General features: G+C 47.4%; 1 protein-coding gene across 6 annotated transcripts in view; it reads left to right on the top strand.

The window, feature by feature from the left end:
• The window catches only part of FAM13C (family with sequence similarity 13 member C), a 122,927-nt gene that overhangs the window by 71,719 nt on the left and 31,833 nt on the right, over nt 1-19,375 (top strand). For all 6 annotated transcript variants that reach the window (XM_060241090.1, XM_060241089.1, XM_060241088.1 and 3 more), the window contains exons 6-9: nt 4,972-5,059; nt 12,166-12,376; nt 15,666-15,804; nt 16,882-16,963. In XM_060241090.1, coding sequence (XP_060097073.1) covers nt 4,972-5,059; nt 12,166-12,376; nt 15,666-15,804; nt 16,882-16,963 — 520 coding nt within the window. The remainder of the gene's footprint in view (nt 1-4,971; nt 5,060-12,165; nt 12,377-15,665; nt 15,805-16,881; nt 16,964-19,375) is intronic.

The following is a 19,375-nucleotide window of genomic DNA, read 5'->3' as shown; positions in this document are numbered from 1 at the left end:
AAACTCTGGGGTTCCTCAGGAGCTTTTCAGGGGTTCTCAGCGAGAAAGTCAGTGATAGCAAGAAGCCCTGGAAATCATCTTCATTGGGATCTACCGTTACCCGTCTTCTCTTTCAGTCCGGCAGTGCCTTTAAGACCAACAAAGTTTCATTCTGGGTATAAGCTTTCGTGGGCATGCACAAAAGCTTATACCCAGAACTAAACCTTGTTGGTCTTAAAGGTGTCGCTGGATTCAAACTTTGTTCTGTCACTTCAAACCAAAACGGCTGCCTGCCCACCTGTGTCTGCCATCTTCTCTTGGATGTGATAGCTGCAAGGGGATGTTAAGTATGTGTGGGTTTGTTTGTTTTTTTGCCAGCAAGCCACAGTTGACTTATGGCGACCCTGTGGGACCCTGGGAGAGCCAGTTTTGTGTATTGGTTAAGTGTGCAGACTCTTACCTGGGAGAACTGGGTTTGATTCCCCTCTCCTCTACTTGCAGCTGCTGGAATGGCCTTGGGTCAGTCATAGCTCTGACAGAGGTTGTCCTTGAAAGGGCAGCTCCTGTGAGAACCCTCTCAGCCCCAGCCACCTCACAGGGTGTCTGTTGTGGGGGGAGAAGATGAAGAAGAAGAAGAAGATATTGGATTTATATCCCGCCCTTCACTCCAAAGAGTCTCAGAGCGGCTCACAATCTCCTCTACCTTCCTCCCCCACAACAAACACCCTGTGAGGTGGGTGGGGCTGGAGAGGGCTCTCACAGCAGCTGCCCTTTCAAGGACAACCTCTGCCAGAGCTATGGCTGACCCAAGGCCATGCCAGCAGGTGCAAGTGGAAGAGTGGGGAATCAAACCCGGTTCTCCCAGATAAGAGTCCGCACACTTAACCACTACACCAAACTGGCTCTCCTATAGGAGATTGTGAGCCGCTCTGAGCTTCTGATTCAGAGAGAAGGGCGGAGTATATGTAAATCTGCAGTTGTCATTTTCAAGGCAAGAGACGTTCAGAAGTAGTTTGCCATTATCTGCCTCCACATCACAGCCTTGGTATTCTTTGGAGGTCTTCCATTCAAATACTAGCTAGGGTCAGTCATATTTAGCTTCTGAGAACTGACGAGATCAGGCTAGCATGACCTACCCAGGTCTGTTGCCCATTTTCAGTCCACTTTGAGCAACGGTGAGGCCTAATGTAACATTTTTCTACATATATCTGGAGGACAGCATGCTTCACGTAATCATCCCAGTAGGCACAGTCACTGTTTGTCTGAAAGGAGTGTCTGTCATGCACGCATTCATTCTTGGTACACATATACCAGAATCTTCTGTTAGGCTTTTTTTTTTTTTTAAACCATCAAGTCACACAGCTGGCTAACAACGACCCCATAAGAATTTCAAGGCAAGAGACGAATAGAAGTGGTTTGCCATTGCCTGCCTCCACGTCATGGCCCTGGTATTCCTCTGTAGTCTCTCACCCAAATACTATCCAGAGCTGATGCTGCTTAGCTTCTGAAATCTGTCCTCCAGATATATGCTGTCCTCCAGATATATGTAGATCAGAGAAGTAACTGAAAGTAGGAAGGGTTTGGAGTGGGGCCTCTGCTGTCAGGTGAGGCATGAAGTCGAAGGTTTGGTGTACTGTGAAGAGGCAGGATGGGTGATGTATGTGAATTACGTGCAGGGCTTTTTTTTGTAGCAGGAACTCCTTTGCATATTAGGCCACACATTTTAGGCCACACTCCTTTGCATATTAGGCCCTGATGTAGCCAATCCTCCAAGAGCTTACAGGGCTCTTCTTACAGGGCCTACTGTAAGCTCCAGGAGGATTGGCTACATCAGGGGTGTGTGGCCTAATATGCAAAGGTGTTCTTGCGACAAAAAAAAAGCCCTGATTATGTGGCATCGTGTGATCCATCCGCTTTTCCTGCCTGAGCCTTGTCAAAATGAACTGGAGCTTGGAGACTGCTTCCAGAGGTTAGCCGTGTCGTTCTGCAGTAGAATGGCGAGATTCGAATCCAGTAGCGTGTTAGGGTGGTGGTGGTGGGGGGGGTGTTGCAAAGAAGGGAGTCAGGCTGCAAAGGAATGGCACAGTACAGTACAGAACAATCTTTTTATTAGGCATTGGTACAGACACTAGAGCCCCGTGGCGCAGAGTGGTAAAGCTGCAGTACTGCAGTCAGAGCCCTCTGCTCACGACCTGATCCCGGCAGAAGCTGGGTTCAGGTAGCCGGCTCCAGGTTGACTCGGCCTTCTATCCTTTCGAGGTCGTTGAAATGAGTACTCAGCTTGCTGGGGGGAAAGCATAGATGACTGGGGAAGGCAATGGCAAACCACCCCGTAAGAAGTCTGCCATGAAAACGTTGTGAAAGCAACATCACCCCAGAGTCGAAAACGACTGGTGCTTGTGCAGGGGACCTTTCCTTTACCTTTTTTACAGACACGAAACAGTCTAAAATATTGCATAGCAAAGGACCAGTGCCAAATGTAATCAGCTTGATTAGAGCAGGGAGAAATGTGTCAGGGCAGAAGATTAGCCTTAGTGAAATAAGGATCCTACGTTCTAATTAAATTCTGGGGAACCATTGTTCTGAATTTGTGAATGAACAGCAATCTTGTGTGCTGTATTCTCAACCTCATATTTGCAACCCCCCTCCCCCCCTCCATTCTTCTGTCTGGGATTTAAGAGTGTAAGGATCTCCATTCCTACCTGTATCTGATGAAGAGGACTTTGACTCTCAAAAACTTGTATCCTGAAAATGTTTTTCGTCTTTTGATTGAGCCCTTCTGGAGGTAGCAGGTGGAGGGTTTGGGGTTTTTTCACATTAGGCCTGGCCCAGTAGGTGGTGCCAGAGAGCAGAAATGATGCTTCCCTTCCTCTCTGTGGAAGGTTATAGGAAAAGTCAGATTATACAACTGGGATTTCTTGCATAGTGGAATACAGATTGAAGTGGGATTGCAGTACCAGTTTTCAGAGTGGAGGATGTGCAGTGGCGGCAGCAGCTGGATTCGTGGATTAGGTCAGAAAACTGTTCTGTGAAGCAAACAAACTGCTTTCTAATGACTTGAGCCCACAGCAGCTTCTCATACAAGAGTCTGCCTCTTGTATGAGCAGTTACTGTGGATGGTAAAATTGGGATGGTCAGAAATCTCAGGAGGGCAGACGGTCTTTTGAGTGTCCGGGATTAGGGAAATACTGATTCTTGCTTAGGATGCGGAGAGGTCGTGGGTTGGTATCCTGGATAAAACCCAATAAAGGGGTACAAGATGTCTGCATCTTTTATCAGAAGGAGCCAAAATGTACCAAACAAAACATACACTTGATTTGTAGAACAGGTCAGATTCAGATGGAGATCTGGGGTTGCCAGCTCTGGGTTGGGAAATTCCTGGAGATTTAGGGGGTGGTGCCTGAGAAGGGAGGGATTTGGTTAGGGGCTTCACTGGGGTACGAGTCCATAGAACCCACCTTCCAAAGCAGCCATTTTCTCCAAGCAAACTGATCTCTGTCACTTGGAGACAGGTTATTATCCTAGGAGAGCTCCAGCCACCACTTGGAGTTTGGCAAGCCACTCCCCCCCCGCACTTCCTGGCCTCCACTTTCCCGTCTCTGGAATAGGATTAGACCTACATAGAGGATACTCTTTTTTCTTCATTTGAGCAATGGTAATTTGATGTCCGGTCTTAGCAACAGGGCCGGTGCCAGAGTTCCCGGTGCCCTAGGCCCCGCCTCCGCCCTGGGCAGACCCAGGAAGGCAAGAGCGGCAGGCTGGCACGTACTCTTCTCGGAGCCTGCCTTCCCTTGCAGGCGAAGGCAGCTCCGAGAGAGCACACGCTGCCCCACTGCTCTCACCTTCCTGGGTCTGCGCAGACCTAGGAAGGCGAGAGCGGGGGGAGGGGCTGCCCGGTGTAATCCAGGTGGTGCCCTAGGTGGCTGCTTACCTGTCCTGCTCCTATGCGCCGGCCCTACTTAACAATTACAAGCTCTCCCAGGGAACATCTTATTGTTCACTGTGTCTGGGATTGTTATGCATGCTGTTGGTATGGCACTCCATCGCCGTCTGTGCTTCTTTTTTTGATGGGGAGGGGAAAATGACAAATTGGTCATTCAAGGCATTCAGATGGACCCCTCCCCTGGTCAGGTAGCGATTCAGGGCGTGGGCGTCATGCCAGGATGCTCGTCTTTGTGCGATTGGGACATCGTGCTTGATATTCAAGATAGAAATGAGAAATGGATCAAGCGTGAAACAGTTACCGGAGCAGCCGTCACCAGATAAACAGCTGTGCCTTCATCCATTTGTCTGCAGCCAGCGACAAAGATCTGTTAATTTTGCCCCGGTGCTCGGTGGGGGAAATGAAAAAGGTGCCCTGACGGAACCAGCTGCAGACACCGCTGTAGATGAAAGATCTCCCTGCCAGAGCCAACAATCAGAAAAAAGGGCTTCTTTTAAACAAAGAAACAAACCATGAGTGTGGCTGAGAATTTAACCGTTTGCTCACTGCAGCGTATAAAAACCCAACATGCATTGAAGAGGAATGTGATTCCCTTCTCTTTTTATGAATGGTAAAATGGGAGGGGCATCTTACCATCCGCCCCTGCCTGCCAGCACACCCTGTGAAAGCCTTACCTAGCGTTTTTTTTTGTTCCAAGACAAAGCCAAGCCGTCTGCTTCCTCAGACTGGCTTTCTGGAGCAAAACAATCTTTGCCTAATGAAATCATCCATCTCTCGTCTCATAAATAATCCAGATCGGTTAAATGAGTGGAAGGCATAATGCGTAAGGCCCGTTTCGAGCCGTTTCATTCACCTTTCTTGAGCTGTGAGCAAAAAAAAGCCTTTTTCCGCAGACACTGCCGAGGGCCTCGAGGGACTGAAGATCGATACTCCTTTTTCTTTTTTGGCATTTTAGGTTTAGCCCGATGTTCTGTTTTTGTCTCCAGAATTCGTTTCTGAAGCTGCGGGCCCTTGAAACTGACCTCTGCTCTGTGTTTTTGCCCACCCAGGAAGAAACTCCTCAGCTGCCGGCTGCAAAGGATCCTGTCCCTTCCATGGTCCAAACGGGGGCACACGCGGAGGGGGATGGCTCTGGAGGTAAGAGGGACTTTTGATTCTACATCGTGTTTGTAATTGCCGGACGCTTGGCTGATCTGATTTTGTAGCTGTCTGCGTTAGAAGAACGCTGTTGTACAGACACTGTGCAAAATGCAAGTGAAAAGGAAATGCATCTTGCTTTTGAAAACTGTCTGCGGAGATTAATTGTTTGGCGGGAGAGCAATTTGTGATAGAAAAGGCTGGGTTCTTTCCCTTTCATGCAACAGGACCGGATCTACATGTTTTTTGAGGTTGGGGGGGGGGTGGAAATTAAGAAATGATACCCCTTATGGGCCGATTCTATCTTATGGACCATTGAATAGAATAGACTCCATACCCAATTTAGCGCCCCCCCTCCAGCTGTGCTTGGAGCAAGCGCCCCCTTTGCTCCTTCCTAGATCCGGCCCTGCCGTGCAAAGCAGTTTCATTTTGTCGGATTCAAACAGTCGTGCTCTGAATTACTTTTCTTACTCTTTAAAATTGCCCTTTTCAGAAACCATTCCTGGCATCCTCTTAGTCTTCCGGCCAGCTCTTCTTTTTTCCTTACCCATGTTGATTTTGATCGATTGCCCCAGCAGCACAGCTTTTTTTTTTTTAGCAGGAACTCCTTTGCATATTAGACCACACCCTCCTGATGGAGCCAATCCTCCAAGAGCTTACAGGGCTCTTCGTACAGGGACTACTGTAAGCTCTTGGAGGATTGGCTACATCAGGAGGGTGTGGCCTAATATGCCAAGGAGCTCCTGCTACAGAAAAAGCCCTGCCCAGCAGAGCGACAGAGTATGCAGAAGCGTCGCAAGCTGTTGGTTCAGGGCAACAGTGTACTTCGAGAAGCCTATTTTACTTTCTCTGCACCTGCTAGAGTCGAGGCTTGGAGGCCTCTGCCTCAGCACAGAACTTTGCAATCATGCAGATGGCCGGAGCTTGATTGCCCCATCCGGGCAGAAGGCGAATTGCCACGTGTGGGAAAATAGGTCAGAGCTAACAAGACTAATATAGCAAGCTGATGGGTTTCGGGCCAGGCTTAAACGTGTGCTGCCTCTGCTTAAAAGCTGGTGCGTTGCCTCTGCCAAAGCAAATGGGTCAGTGTTACACAGCTTAATCCCAGGGTAATCTTTATGGATAAAGTGGCTGTGGCAGGAGAGCTTATTCGAAAAGCTTTTCCCTCTTCCTGTGGTCATTTGGCAAGGGCTAATCTTGGCTTTTTTGAACACAACAAAGTCGCCTTCTGCTGAGTCACTGTTGGTCCGTCGAGGTGAGTGTCCCGTGCCCTGGCAGTGGCTCTTTGCAGCCCCCAGATTCCAGAGATGGACTTTTAGAACAGGGGTGTCAAACATACAGCCTGGGGGCTGAGTCAGGCCCCCTGGAGGGCTCCTATCAGGTCCTTGAGCAACTGGCTGTCATCTTCCTTCTCCCTCTCTCTTGCTTCCTTCTGCATCACAGTTTGCTTTGCCAGGCTTGCTCAGTCGCACAGGAGCTACAGAGGAAAGCTTCTGTTTTCTCCATTGGCTGAGACTCCTCCCTTGGGGAGGAAGGTGGGGAGGGGTAGCTGACTTTGCCAGACCCTATCAACCACACAGCAGAACTACTGAGCCAAGCCTCTCTTCCTTCTATTGGCCGAGCTTCTCCGCTTTCTGCTGCCCTGGGGAAGGAAGGAAAGAACCAGAGCTTCCTTTGCCCAGTTCTCTGGATCCAATGGGAGAGATACAAAGAAAGCACCTTTAAGACCAACAAATCCTAATGTTTTAAATCATTTTAAGTTTTTAAAAAATCTTTGTGTTTGTCCTTAATATAAAGCTTATATCTCTCCTACCTGGCATTGCATTTTATGACACACATGGCCAGCCCAACAAGGTCTCATATATGTCAGATCTGGCCCTCATAAAAATGGGTTCAACACCCCTGTTTTAGAACGTCTGCATGCCAAGCGGGTGATACCCTCCCGTCGAGCCATGTACAGGTCCGTCTACTAGGAGCGGAACCCACAGTCTTCTGCTGTGCAAGCCAAGGTACCCTGCAGCAGGCCAGGGAGAAGCCATCTAAGGGCAGGGAAATGTGAATAATTTGGCAATTCTTGCTTTTAAAATGCATTCCACAGATTGGAGTCAGTGACCCATAAGACTGCGTTGCTTTTGATGGATAGGGATGGAATCATTAGGCATGCTCTAGTTAAGGCGAGGAATACAGAAGGCATTCAGCTGTTTCCAGTACTCTCGTTTTAACCCAAAAGATTTAAAACAAGCATGTCATTAATATAGACAATATACATATATGCAACGTTGCTATACTAAAGATATGCTGTATGGCAGCGGTCCCCAACCTCTTTTGGGGACCGGTTTTGTGGAAGACAATTTTTCCACGGACCGGGGAGGGGGGAATGGTTTCAGGATGATACAGTTGTGCATTTTATTTTGGTGTGGTGGTTAAGTGTGCAGACTCTTATCTGGGAGAACAAGGTTTGATTCCCCACTCCTCCACTTGCAGCTGCTGGCATGGCCTTGGGTCACCCATAGCTCTCGCAGAGCTTTCCTTGAAAAGGCAGCTGCTGTGAGAGCTCTCTCAGCCCCACCTACCTCATAGGGTGTCGTTTGTGGGGGAGGAAGGTAAAGGAGATCGTGAGCCACTCTGAGATTCAGAGTGGAGGGCAGGATATAAATCCAATGACTTATTGTCCTTCTTATTACTACATTGTAATATATAATGAAATAATTATACAACTCACGGACCTGTTGCTAACAGGCCATGGACCGGTGTTTGGGGGACCCCTGCTGTATAGTGTAGTATAATTGTACTAATTACTATACTGTACTATATACGCTGTATAGTATAATTTAATATGAATGCATTGCTTTTTAAAGAGCCCTAGTAATTTGCAGTGCAATCCTAAACAAAATTGCATGCTTCTAATCCTGTTGACTTCAATGGAATTAGAAGGATAGAACTCTGTTGCAATTGGAGCACAGGGCAAGAGGAAACAAGTGAAAAAAAGATACAGCTGGTGTTCATTTACCCTTTATCATGGCCATGCTGCCAAACATTTGGCATATACCTTGCCTACTATCTGATGGTAGGCCATGTACCGGTACTAGAAAATGCTGAAGGTTCAGATTTTATCAGGGCCAAATGGGAGCCATTGAAAGTCTCAAGAACAAGAGCCTCAGTCTAATCATCTGGAACCGGTTCATTTGCAGAGACGTCCAGATTGTTCAGGCAAATTTTAGCTACACCAATGGAAGCCCTTAGTTTTGATGGGCAGTGAACAGACCTGGGAGAAAAGAATGGGTGGACCAGGGAGTTCCTGTCCTCTACTAATCTGGGGGCTTGTGAGTCGGATAAGGAGCATGCCCTACATTACAGCAGTTGGCAGATGAGGCTCATCAACTGCACCCAGGTCGGTTGTTCTGGAAGTGAGAGTCACATCATTGTCCCAGCGTGACAATAGCTGGTGGGGCAAGAGGGGATGGAGGAGGCTCTGCTCACACACCCCTTTCTTTCTTCAGTTTTTTTCTCAGCATGTGATGTCTGGCCAAGCCATTTGCCTCAATGAGCCAGAGTTTAGGAATCTAGCAATGTATAGAGGTCTGGTTAGTGCACTGTCTTACACTGTAGCTGCCTTACACTGAATCAGACCCTTAGTCCATCAAGGTCGGTATTGTCTACTCAGACTGGCAAGTATCTTCATGGTGCTACTGTAGGTAAGCTGTGGCAGCCATTGTATGGCTGGCTCCACCCCCTTGTGCAGCCATTTTGTGGCTGTGACCACCATGCTGTGTCAGAGTTCCAAAGGTGCCCACAGGCTCAGAAAGGTTAGAGGCTCCTGGTATGGATTATGGCCTTTTAGTGAATTGTTTTAATAGGGATTTTTTTGTAGCAGGAACTCCTTTGCATATTAGGCCACACACCCCTGATGTAGCCAATCTTCCAAGAGCTTACAGGGCTCTTAGTACAGGGCCTGTTGTAAGCTCTTGGAGGATTAGCTACATCAGCTGGGTATGCCCTAATATGTAAAGGAGTTCCCGCTACAAAAAAGCTCTGCCTAAGCCAGATTGAGCCAGCAAATAAATGCTCTCCTGACGCGATTGTAACACGCTCAGGACAAAGCTCAAGACAAGTTAGATTGGTGCTTTCCAGTTTAATCCCTGCCAGCGAGAGCCACAAACTAAGTTGATAAGGCCCAAACTGGAACGTGCAGACAGTGGGTAGAGGAGACATGAACTGCTCCCAGTCAAAGCAGCACTGAGAAGATTGCACATATTGGAACTGATTCAGAAGCTGGTGTAGGAATCCTGGCATCCAACAGGTAGATTCTCAAAACTTCTGTAAGTGCCGTTTGCCTAGAACAGGGGTGTCAAACATGCAGCCCGGGGGCTGAATCAGGCCCCCGGAGGGCTCCTATCAGGTCCTTGAGCAACTGGCTGTCATCTGCTTCCTTCTCTCTCTTTCTCGCTTCCTTCTGCATCACAGTTTGCTCAATCGCACAGGAGCTACCGAGCAAAGCCTCTGTTTTCTCCATTGGGTGAGACTTCTCCCTTGGGGAGGAAGGGGGGGAGGGATAGCTTGCTTTGCCAGACCCTCTCAATCGTACAGCAGAGCTATTGAGCCAAGCCTCTCTTCCTTCTGTTGGCTGAGGCTCTTCCCCTTCCTGCTCCCTTGGGGAAGGAAAGAAAGAGCCAGAGCTTCCTTTGCCCAGTTCCCTGGATCCCATGGGAGAAATACAAAGCCAAGCACCTTTAAGGCCAACAGGTCCTAATGTTTTAAGCATGTTTTATTTTAAGCTTTTAAAAAACCTTTGTGTTTGTCTATGTCCTTCATAAAGTTTATATCTCTGCTGCCTGGCATTGCATTTTATGATGCTCATGGCTGGCCCGACAAGGTCTCATTTATGTCTTAACAAATGAGTTTGACACCCCGGACTAGAACTTTGAAAAGAAGGGAGCTGTTGGGATCCTGGCAAACCACAGTGCGTAGCGCTGATGGGGGCTGCATTTGTCCTGCAGGGTCAGAAGTTGAGCAGGCCTGCTTCAGTTCATCAACAGTACGAGGGAGATCTGGGGCAAAATAGACACAATATCAATAGAAAATACCCCAGGGAAGCCAAAATTGTAAAGTTTCAACACTCTGTAACCAAAGAATACTCGATCAGGAAATAATACAGATACAAAGTAAAGTAACACAGTAACAACCACAAATTGCTCTTGAAAAAAATATAAGTCCTATTAGTTCAGAAAAGTGGCCAAACAGACTGTGCTCTTCCCCTGCCACTCTGGACCTTTAAGAAAACAGGGCTGATTGGTAATTGATAATGTCTGGAATATTGCTCTGAAATGCACGTGAGCTGAAGATCAAGGCTACTCAAAACCGGGCATTACTTAGGTAGGTGGAGCTGAGAGAGTTCTCACAGAAGCTGCCCTTTCAAGGACAGCCTCTGCAAGAGCTATGGCTGACCCAAGGCCATTCCAGCAGGTGCAAATGGAGGAGTGGGGGAATCAAACCTGGTTCTCCCAGATAAGAGTCTGCACACTTAACCACTACACCAAACTGGTGTAAATATAAATCCCAGGTATCCAAAAAAAACCCCAAAAGAAAACAAAAGAAAAAGAAACCCTTTGGATCTCCAGTCCTTTTTTGTTGGTGGTGGTGTTCTTGGTATTCAGAGACCTGCCAGAACATTGATGATGGACTGTATTTGTACGAAAGAGGGAGAACTTGACTCTCCTTTTACTGTAAAGAATAGACACTTCCTGTGCAGATTGTACCAGCGATGATTAATTTATTGCTGTAGATTATCGAAGCTGTAAATCAATACAGTTCAGAATCAGGGGAAGAAAACTAGGCCGGAGCCACATGTCATCTCATGGTCTGTCTGCCAGACTTTCAGGTCTTTCAAAGATTTATTATCCCCCCTCAGCTGCTTTCATATTTGTTGCATATGCCGCTTATTCAGTTTAACAAATTACTGCAGTCCCTACATTTAATTCTAGAAGAAAATCAGGTCTCACGCTCTTAACAAGCTTTGATAATGAAGGTGAGAACAAGGTTTACTTTCAAGAGTTCACCAGTTTGCATCTTACCTGACTTGGTATTTTGTTTGAATGTCTCATTATTGGGGAAAAAGTGACAGAGTCTAAGCCAGGGGTGTCGAACTCATTTGTTACGAGGGCCGAATCTGACATAAATGAGACCTTGTTAGCTGGGCCGTGTTAGGCGAGGCCATGTGTGTACTTATTTAAATTAGGTAGCAGAGATATAAACTTTATAAAAGACACAGACAAACACAAAGATTTTTTTTAAAAAAACTTAAAACATGCTTAAAACATTAGCACTCGTTGGTCTTAAAGGTGCTTTCTTTGTATTTCTCCCATGGGATCCAGGGAAATGGGCAAAGGAAGCTCTAGCTCTTTCCTTTCTTTCCCAGGGGACCAGGAGGGGGAGGAGCCTCAGCCAATAGAAGGAAGAGGGGCTTGGCTCAGTAGCTCTGCTGTGCAATTGAGAGAGCCTGGCAAAGCAATCTCTGCCTCCCCCCCTTCCTCCCCAAGGGAGGAGCCTCAGCCAGTGGAGAAAACAGATGTTTTGCTCTGTAGCTTCTGTGCGATTGAGCAAGCCTCGCAAAGCAAGCTGTGATGCAGCAGGAAGCAAGAGAGAGGGAGAAGGAAGCAGGTGACAGCCAGTTGCTCAGGGGCCTGATAGGAGCCCTCTGAGGGCCTGATTTGGCCCATGGGCTGCATGTTTGACACCCCTGCTAGGGTTTCCAAGGCAAAAACCATTCAGCGGTGGTTTGCCATGGCCTGCCTATCCACAGCCTGGCCCTAAGCAAGGTGACCTAGAAGGAGGTCCCATTCATTTCAGCGAGATCCTCTTCCCTCCTTGTAAATGTGCTTAGGAAGGCAGTCAGTAAAAGATTTGCATGAACACTTCATAATGTATTCACTTTCCTGGGTTATTGACACAACGTCCTTTCAGTCAGCAACACGTTGGTTCCTGTTTTGCGACATCCGATAACTGTGTCCTCTGGGGAGCATCATTGAACTGTATGGTCTTTTTAATGGGTACAGTTAAATGAGCCTCTCTTCTGCAAAAGACTTCTTGAGTTCATCTTGTCATTGCAGAGCCCGGGCAGAGCTACAAAGAGGGTCAGATGGATGCAGACAACGGACCCGAAGACCATCACTCCTTAGGGACCAGTCGGCTGCTGTATCACATTACGGATGGAGATAATCCTCTGCTGTCTCCTCGCTGCTCTATTTTTAGCCAAAGCCAGAGATTTAATTTAGACCCTGAATCGGCTCCTTCCCCACCAAGTGCTCAACTGTTCATGATGTAAGCTAATCTGTACTGTATTTCCACCTCTGTGCTTTAGGGGGTCTCTTTACTTAGGGCTTTTTTTGTAACAGGAATTCCTTTGCATATTTGGCCACGTCCCCTGATGTAGCCAATCCTCCAAGAATTTACAGTGGACCCTGTAAGAAGAGCCCTTTAAGTGCTTAGAGGATTGGCTACATCAGGGGGTGTGGCCTAATAGGCAAAGGAATTCCTGCTACAAAAAAGCCCTGTTACTACCTAATGTGAGCTTTCCTGTCAATTGTTATGGTTAACTCATTGTATCTTACAAAAGGCAAAACTGAAATGTTTTCAGAACAGCGGAAACTTCCATTGGGAAAATCCCACTGTTGGGCAAAGCTGCTATGAACTCTGGTCTCTAGCCTCTCCGTGAAACACTAAAACTACTAGAAGGAGAAATTGGTTGCCCAGAAGAGTTCCATGACATTGGAATTATCACACAAATCATGAAGTGGGAATTTTGGGATAGCATCATAACCTCTGTGCGCAGTCCCTTTAATATACTCTCCTGGAAACCTTAAGTCTGTTTTTTCAACCAAAAGACAATGTTATTTAGTGCAGCATAAGTCTGCACACACAGTGTTATGATCTTCCATAACTAGTAATAAAAGTTTACTTCAGATTGTGCGCTAGGTGCTTAAATATGACAAATTTTTGTATTTTCATGGATGATACTGCACGATCATTCAAGATGTCTCTGTACGAAAACAGACTACATATCTGGCAAAAAAGTTTAAAAGATTAATCAGTACCACTTTTACACAGAACATGTTACAGTCACAGTTCATTCTTCATCCACCCTGATAAGGCTCAGTCAAACACTAGAGACGTTCTCAATATGCAATTTTAAAAGGCTTTTTAAATTCAGAGGGTGCAAGACGGTAGTAGTCGCAATTCCGATTTATCCATGTGTTAATATATGTATTTTAAATAACAGATCTTCTCTGGGTAGCTGGAAATTCAGCAAGTAGTGTAGCTTTCTTCCAGTGACATGCATATTGTAATACCGTAAGTCTATTTTTCAGTGTTTTTGGGGAGCCCAGTTGCAAACTGTTGTTCTGGTTCATTCTGTTAAAGACACCTCTGTCCTCTGAGCGGGGTGGAGGGGGCATTCCAAGAGCTAGCACAGTTGGTTCCCTTTGGAGGAGAGAGCACTGGAGGCTTATGGCATTTTGCTAGCATTTGCTAGCTTTGCTTACAGGTGAAAGCACATTGCTGCGGGGCAGCAGATCCACTACCCCACATCAGGTCACCAGGGACAGGGAGAGATGTCCGAGGTGCTTCTTTCTCACCCAGCATCGGACCTTGGATTCAGCAGGAGCTCACAGGAGCACAGCTCCTGAACCTTTTCTGAGGGTTCCCCCTCTTCCTCCCCACCTACCTTGTCCATTAAATCGTAGGTGCAGCTGCATAACATTAGGAGAGCGGGCAGCCAGCCAGCCACCAGGGGCTTTGCCACGCCCCAAGCAGCCCTCATTAACCCCTGGAGAAACCCGCACCACCCTTTCTCCACTTCTAATGTGATTTTGGGTGGCAAGTGGCTTGTTGACCTTTTGAATCACCCATGGATCTCTAGCCAGCCCAAGCAGGCCTCGCTTGCCCAGGGCTCTCCTTTCTTGCATTGGGTTGCTTTTGGTTGGGGAGGTATATACTAATGAGTTATGCTAATGAGCTCTGCCACCTTTTTTTGATTCCTGCCCGGCATCCAAAATGGCACTCTCCCCCTCCCCCTTGCACATGCCCACTCTCTTCAGCCAGGGTGCTGGAGTCGTCTTCCTTCATGTCTTGATGAGTTGGACAAGCAGGGCCATGAAGACCCATGGAGTGGGATAAATGTGGTCCCTGGAAAACATCCACATTTCTTGCTTCATGTAGGATTTCCTGAGCTGCGGCGATCAGGATTCAAGCCTGCAACAACCCATCCGAAATTCCTTGGCTCTCGTCCGCGCTCTGTTGTGCTGAAACACCAAACAGGTGTCCGACTCCACTTCCTGTTCTGCCGATCACATGCCCAAAAACCACATATGCTTGGAAAGAGCAGAAAAGCTGCTTTGCTAGGCTGGCTTCCAACGACGAAGGAAGGCTGGTGCAACTGCCAGCTTCTCTACTGGCCACCGCACTATTAGCGGGAGATAAATATTTATCTTTGCGCTTTGAAAAAGCTTATTTTGTTGATTATTTTGGCAGAGAGAGAAACGCCTTGGAAAAGGCACATGAGAAAGCTGGCTTGGGACAGCCCCCCCCACTGGTCATTTGCAGCCCCGCGTGTCCCATCAGTCACGTATTGTGGGTCTGCCGAGGTGACCTGCAGTGTTGTGTTTCCAGGGAAAGGCAGTATAATATAGTGGGTTCGACGCAATGAAGAGGCGAGGTGGTAGTGATCTTCAGCTCTTTATTAGGTACAGCATCGTATAGGGCTGCACTTAAGACTGAAGACCAGGGCCAAAGAGGCCAACTATATACAACTCAGGGTTCCCGCAGAAGCACGTTATTGGGTCATTCAAACCGGCAGGGGGCCCGTGATTGGAGCAGGGCAGCAGGGATTTGGATCCTGCTGCCCATTGTTCCCAAGTCCCCAAACTCCGTTCTAATGGCTCCAACGAGCCAGGCAGGAACACCCATATAAGTCTTCACTTGAGTCTTCGTACACAACAGGCAGCAAAACCAGGAAATGTCTCACACCCGACAGGACGTTCTGTGTGTTGCATTCGTTCTGGGCTAAGTTCAATAGACCTTTCTGTAGCGACTCGCTGTATAGAGACAGCTTGTTTTTTGACTTGACCCGAGAGAGAGGCCAATTTGCCCAATCTGCCAGATTTTATTACATTTCGTTCTGTAGTAGTCCCTGGTCAGGCAGTTTTTGCAACCTGAAGACCATTGCATGACTGAAAAAGAATGCTTGTATAATAAGCAGGGGTGCCTCTCTCATACTTACTCCAGACCGTATAGCTTTTTGGGAGTTGGGAGTGCAGCCCTGTAAGAAGAGCCCTGTAAGCTCTTGGAGGAATGGCTACATCAGGGGTGTGTGGCCTAATATGCAAAGGAGTTCCTACTACAAAAAAAGGCTCTGGAAGGGGTCATATCTGACTGGGGGAAAAGGTGTGTATTGGGTTATGCTGTTGCCTCTCTCTACAGTTGTTACACACGTGGATCCTGATCACATCAGTCCCTTCTGGTCTTTGATTGGTACAATAGAGGACGTGATTTGCAGCAGATGATATGAAACCATTTCAGGCTGTGGTAACACACAGACTTTCTAAATTTCCAGGCCAAGAAGTTCTTCTCGGGGTAGCTGCGACGACTGCAAAGAACCCCAGACGGTAGCACAACTCACCAAGCACCTGCAGAGTCTTAAGAGGAAAATCAGGAAATATGAAGAAAAGTTTGAGCAAGAAAAGAATTACCGGGTAAGAACCCCAAGCGACCTGCATTCAAACAAGATGTTATTTGCATTGTGTGTTGGGAAAGGGGAGGGGGGATGGTCATGAGAGAAGAGTCAGCATTTGGCCTAGTGGGTTGTAAGTTGTGTAGGCCTGGAATGAGACTTCTGTCTCTCTGTCTAGTCCACTTTGGCTCAGCCTTTCTTCAAAGGGACTTAGAACAACATGCATCGTTCTCCTTTCATCTGCCCTGTCAACACCTCTGTGATTGGCTATTTAGTAGGATTGCCAGCCTTCTGGTGGGACCCGCTTTCCTCATGGAATTACAACTGATCTCCAGGTGACAAGAGATTTGTCCTTCTGGAGAAAATGGCTGCTTTGAAGGGTGGACTCTGTGGCATTATATCTGACTGAGACCCAGGGCTTTTCTACAAAAACAGCCCAGAGGACCTCATTTGCATATTAGGCCACACCCCCAGAAGCCAAGGCAGCCGGTACAGGTCCGTGGACTGTTAGCAACTGGGCCGTGAGTTGTATAATTATTTCATTATATATTACAATGTAAGAAGAAGAAGGCGACGACAACATTGGATTTATATCCCGCCCTCCACTCTGAATCCACTCTGATTGTGAGTCTCAGAGCGGCTCACAATCTCCTTTACCTTCCTCCCCCATAACTAACGGACACCCTGTGAGGTAGGTGAGGCTGAGAGAGCTCTCTCAAGGACAGCTCTGCAAGAGCTATGGCTAACCAAGGCCATCCCAGCAGCTACAAGTGGAGGAGTGGGGAATCAAACCCGGTTCTCCCAGATAAGAGTCTACACACTTAACCACTGCACCAAACTAATAGAAATAAAGTGCACAATTGTATCAGCCCGAAACCATCACAACTCCCACCTCTGTCTGTAGAAAAATTGTCTTCCACGAAACTGGTCCCTGGTGCCAAAAAGGTTGAGGACTGCTGCGCTAGAGGATGACAAAAGAAACCAGGTAGTCATTGTGAGGCTGAAGTGGAGACTGATGAAAGCCGCTTTGGGTTGTTGGCGAGAAAAGTGCGATGTAAATGTCTAAATAAATTGACGCCGTGCCTCCTTTCCTGTCCAGCCTTCCCATGCAGACAAAATTGCCAACCCCGAAGTAATGAAATGGATGAATGATTTGGCCAAAAGTCGTAAACAGCTTAAAGGTAACAATCATATGCTATCTTTTTCTGTTAAAAGTCACATCGTGTTTCTGTCTTACTGATGCATCCCATTAAACCTAATGGACAACAGCAGTGTTCCCTCTAAGCTGAGTGAGCCTGACCTAGCTCACAGATTTTTTTCCTTAGCTCAGGAAGGATGACCTCAGAGCACAATAATTCATGCCTTGGCTCAGCACTTTCATGCCAGGAGCTCACAAAGTAGAATTGTTGCTCGCAAGACTCTGCAGCTTAGAGGGAACATTGGATAACAGGGGAAAGGAATGCAGCTTAGGGCACACTGGTGAGTTTCTTCCACTGCCTGAAGGATGGTCCTGTTGCTCCCTCTGACTGCAGAGCTGATGTGTCTGCCAGTAAGGCAGTGAAAGAACCAAAGGAACAGTTTCTGCATGCTCAGAAGCACAGGTCTTGAGCCAGTAGTACATGGCTGCGCTCTTTTGCTCCTAATTTCACAACACTTGCGCCTACTTGTAACTGGGCTCACTCAGCTATATCGTGCTACTTGGCTTCCGGGCCAGGGCAGCGTGCAGAGACTGCTGAAGTCCCTAAATCACAGTGGAACCCAAGGGGCAGTTACGATTCTAGGATTTCTGTCCCTATGCTTAGTTCAAGAAGCAGGTAAGGTTGAGGTACATGTATGAAAAAAGTGTCTGCTGTGAATCCAAGCAGTGTATTTATTTAATTTAGAGTTTATTATATTTGTAATAGTTTTTTTTTCATGCATGATACACCTCAACTTTTTCGGCTTTGACGTTGGTGTCAATAGACAAGAAAACTGATCCTGCAGAGTAGGGGCTGCCTTCTCTGTAACGCAAAGCCATTTTCTTGCTATTTCTGAGCCATTTTCTGGGCTTCAGCAAGGCTTTTTCTGTTGTCCATAGTGCAGCCATGTTAGATCCATCGAGGCTTCTCTGCTGTTCTTAGAGAGCAGGGGTGGGGAATCTCCGTCCCGAGGGCCGTGTACGGCCCTTGAGGTCACTTGGTGTGGCCCTCGGGGATTGCTGGGCCGAACCGAGCCATGTGACAGCCTCCCCGGGGCCTGGCTGGCCAGCAAGGATCATGGGGCCCAGCTGCGCTGTGCAGTAGCCTCCCCAGGGCCAGGCAGAGATCACAGGGCCCAGATGTACTGTGCGGCAGCCTCCCTGGGGCCTGGTCGGCTAGCCAGAATTGTTGCAGGGCCTGGAAAAGTTATTGCCGCAGTTCAGTTTGCACTTGATTATCCCAGATGGTGTGGCCTAATATGCTAATGAGTGTGTGACCTAATATGCTAACATTAGGGGATGTGGTCTAATGTGCTACTGAGTCCTGCTGGGCTTTTTCTACAAAAAAGCCCTGGACCTAGGCATTTGCCTAGGGCGGCAGGCCGTGTGTGTGTGCCAGATTAGGCTTTCCCCACATGATTTCAAATAGAAAAACTATTATTTGCATTAATTTTGCTGACCTGAATCATTCTCTGTTGGCGGAGCGCTGCTTTTTAAGCTGATAATTTTTAATGGCCCGCAAATGATGTTATAAATATCCATATGGCCCTTGGCAGAAAAAAGTTCCCCACCCCTGTCATAGAAGCACCGTGACAGTTTGTGTCGGAAAGAGGCGTATTGTATTGTGTCAGCAAGAGATAGTCAGGAGACTGGCTTATTGCCATTGAAGGTCGCTTGATAGTCACAGAGAAGTGGGACCCTTCAGAAGCCTGCTGTAGAGAAACAAGAGTCCAGATAGGACCCCAGAAGTATCTGTCTTGTTCTCTCCTCCCAAAACACCTACAGACCTCCTAGAGGTCTGCAGTCATGTGCTATGGAGCTAGGAGGTGGGATTACCTAGTCGCTTATTTTCCCTCCCCGGGGCACTTGCTGAGACAAAGCAACGGGAACCCATTTCTTTATCTCCATAAGACAACTGTATATGGGCTTAATCAGGGCTCTTTTTCTAGCAGGAGCTCCTCTGCATATTAGGCCATGCCCTCCTGATGTAGCCAATCCTCCAAGAGCTTAGAGGACTCTTAGTACAGGGCCTACTGTAAGCTCCTGTAAGAGCCCTGGGCATAATACCGATTTAGGAGTCATGACTTCTAACCAAAAGAATTCTGGGAGTTGTAGTTAAGTCTGAGTGCTGAGAATTCTTTAGGGCTATCCTGCCAGCCCTCGAGTACATGAAAGGGAGAAGGTGTTTGAAACCTGTGCAAATCAATAGTCAAGAGATGCCTAAGGGACGCATCTTCCAAGTGTTGTTATGCGTTGCCTCCTGAAATGAATGGGGTTTTGCATGGATTTGCTGAATTCCACCCACCCACCCCTTTTCTTAATTATGAAACAGCTGAGCCATCGATCTCCCTCTGCACAGTACAAAATTCCGCTAATGGAGTTAAAGGCAGAGTTAATAGTTTTCATTATGTAGATA

The sequence above is a fragment of the Heteronotia binoei genome, chromosome 6, assembly GCF_032191835.1.
Source record: "Heteronotia binoei isolate CCM8104 ecotype False Entrance Well chromosome 6, APGP_CSIRO_Hbin_v1, whole genome shotgun sequence".
Taxonomy (NCBI): domain Eukaryota; kingdom Metazoa; phylum Chordata; class Lepidosauria; order Squamata; family Gekkonidae; genus Heteronotia; species Heteronotia binoei.
The sequence above is the reverse complement of the archived record's forward strand: the minus strand, read 5'-3'. Positions and strand labels throughout refer to the sequence as shown.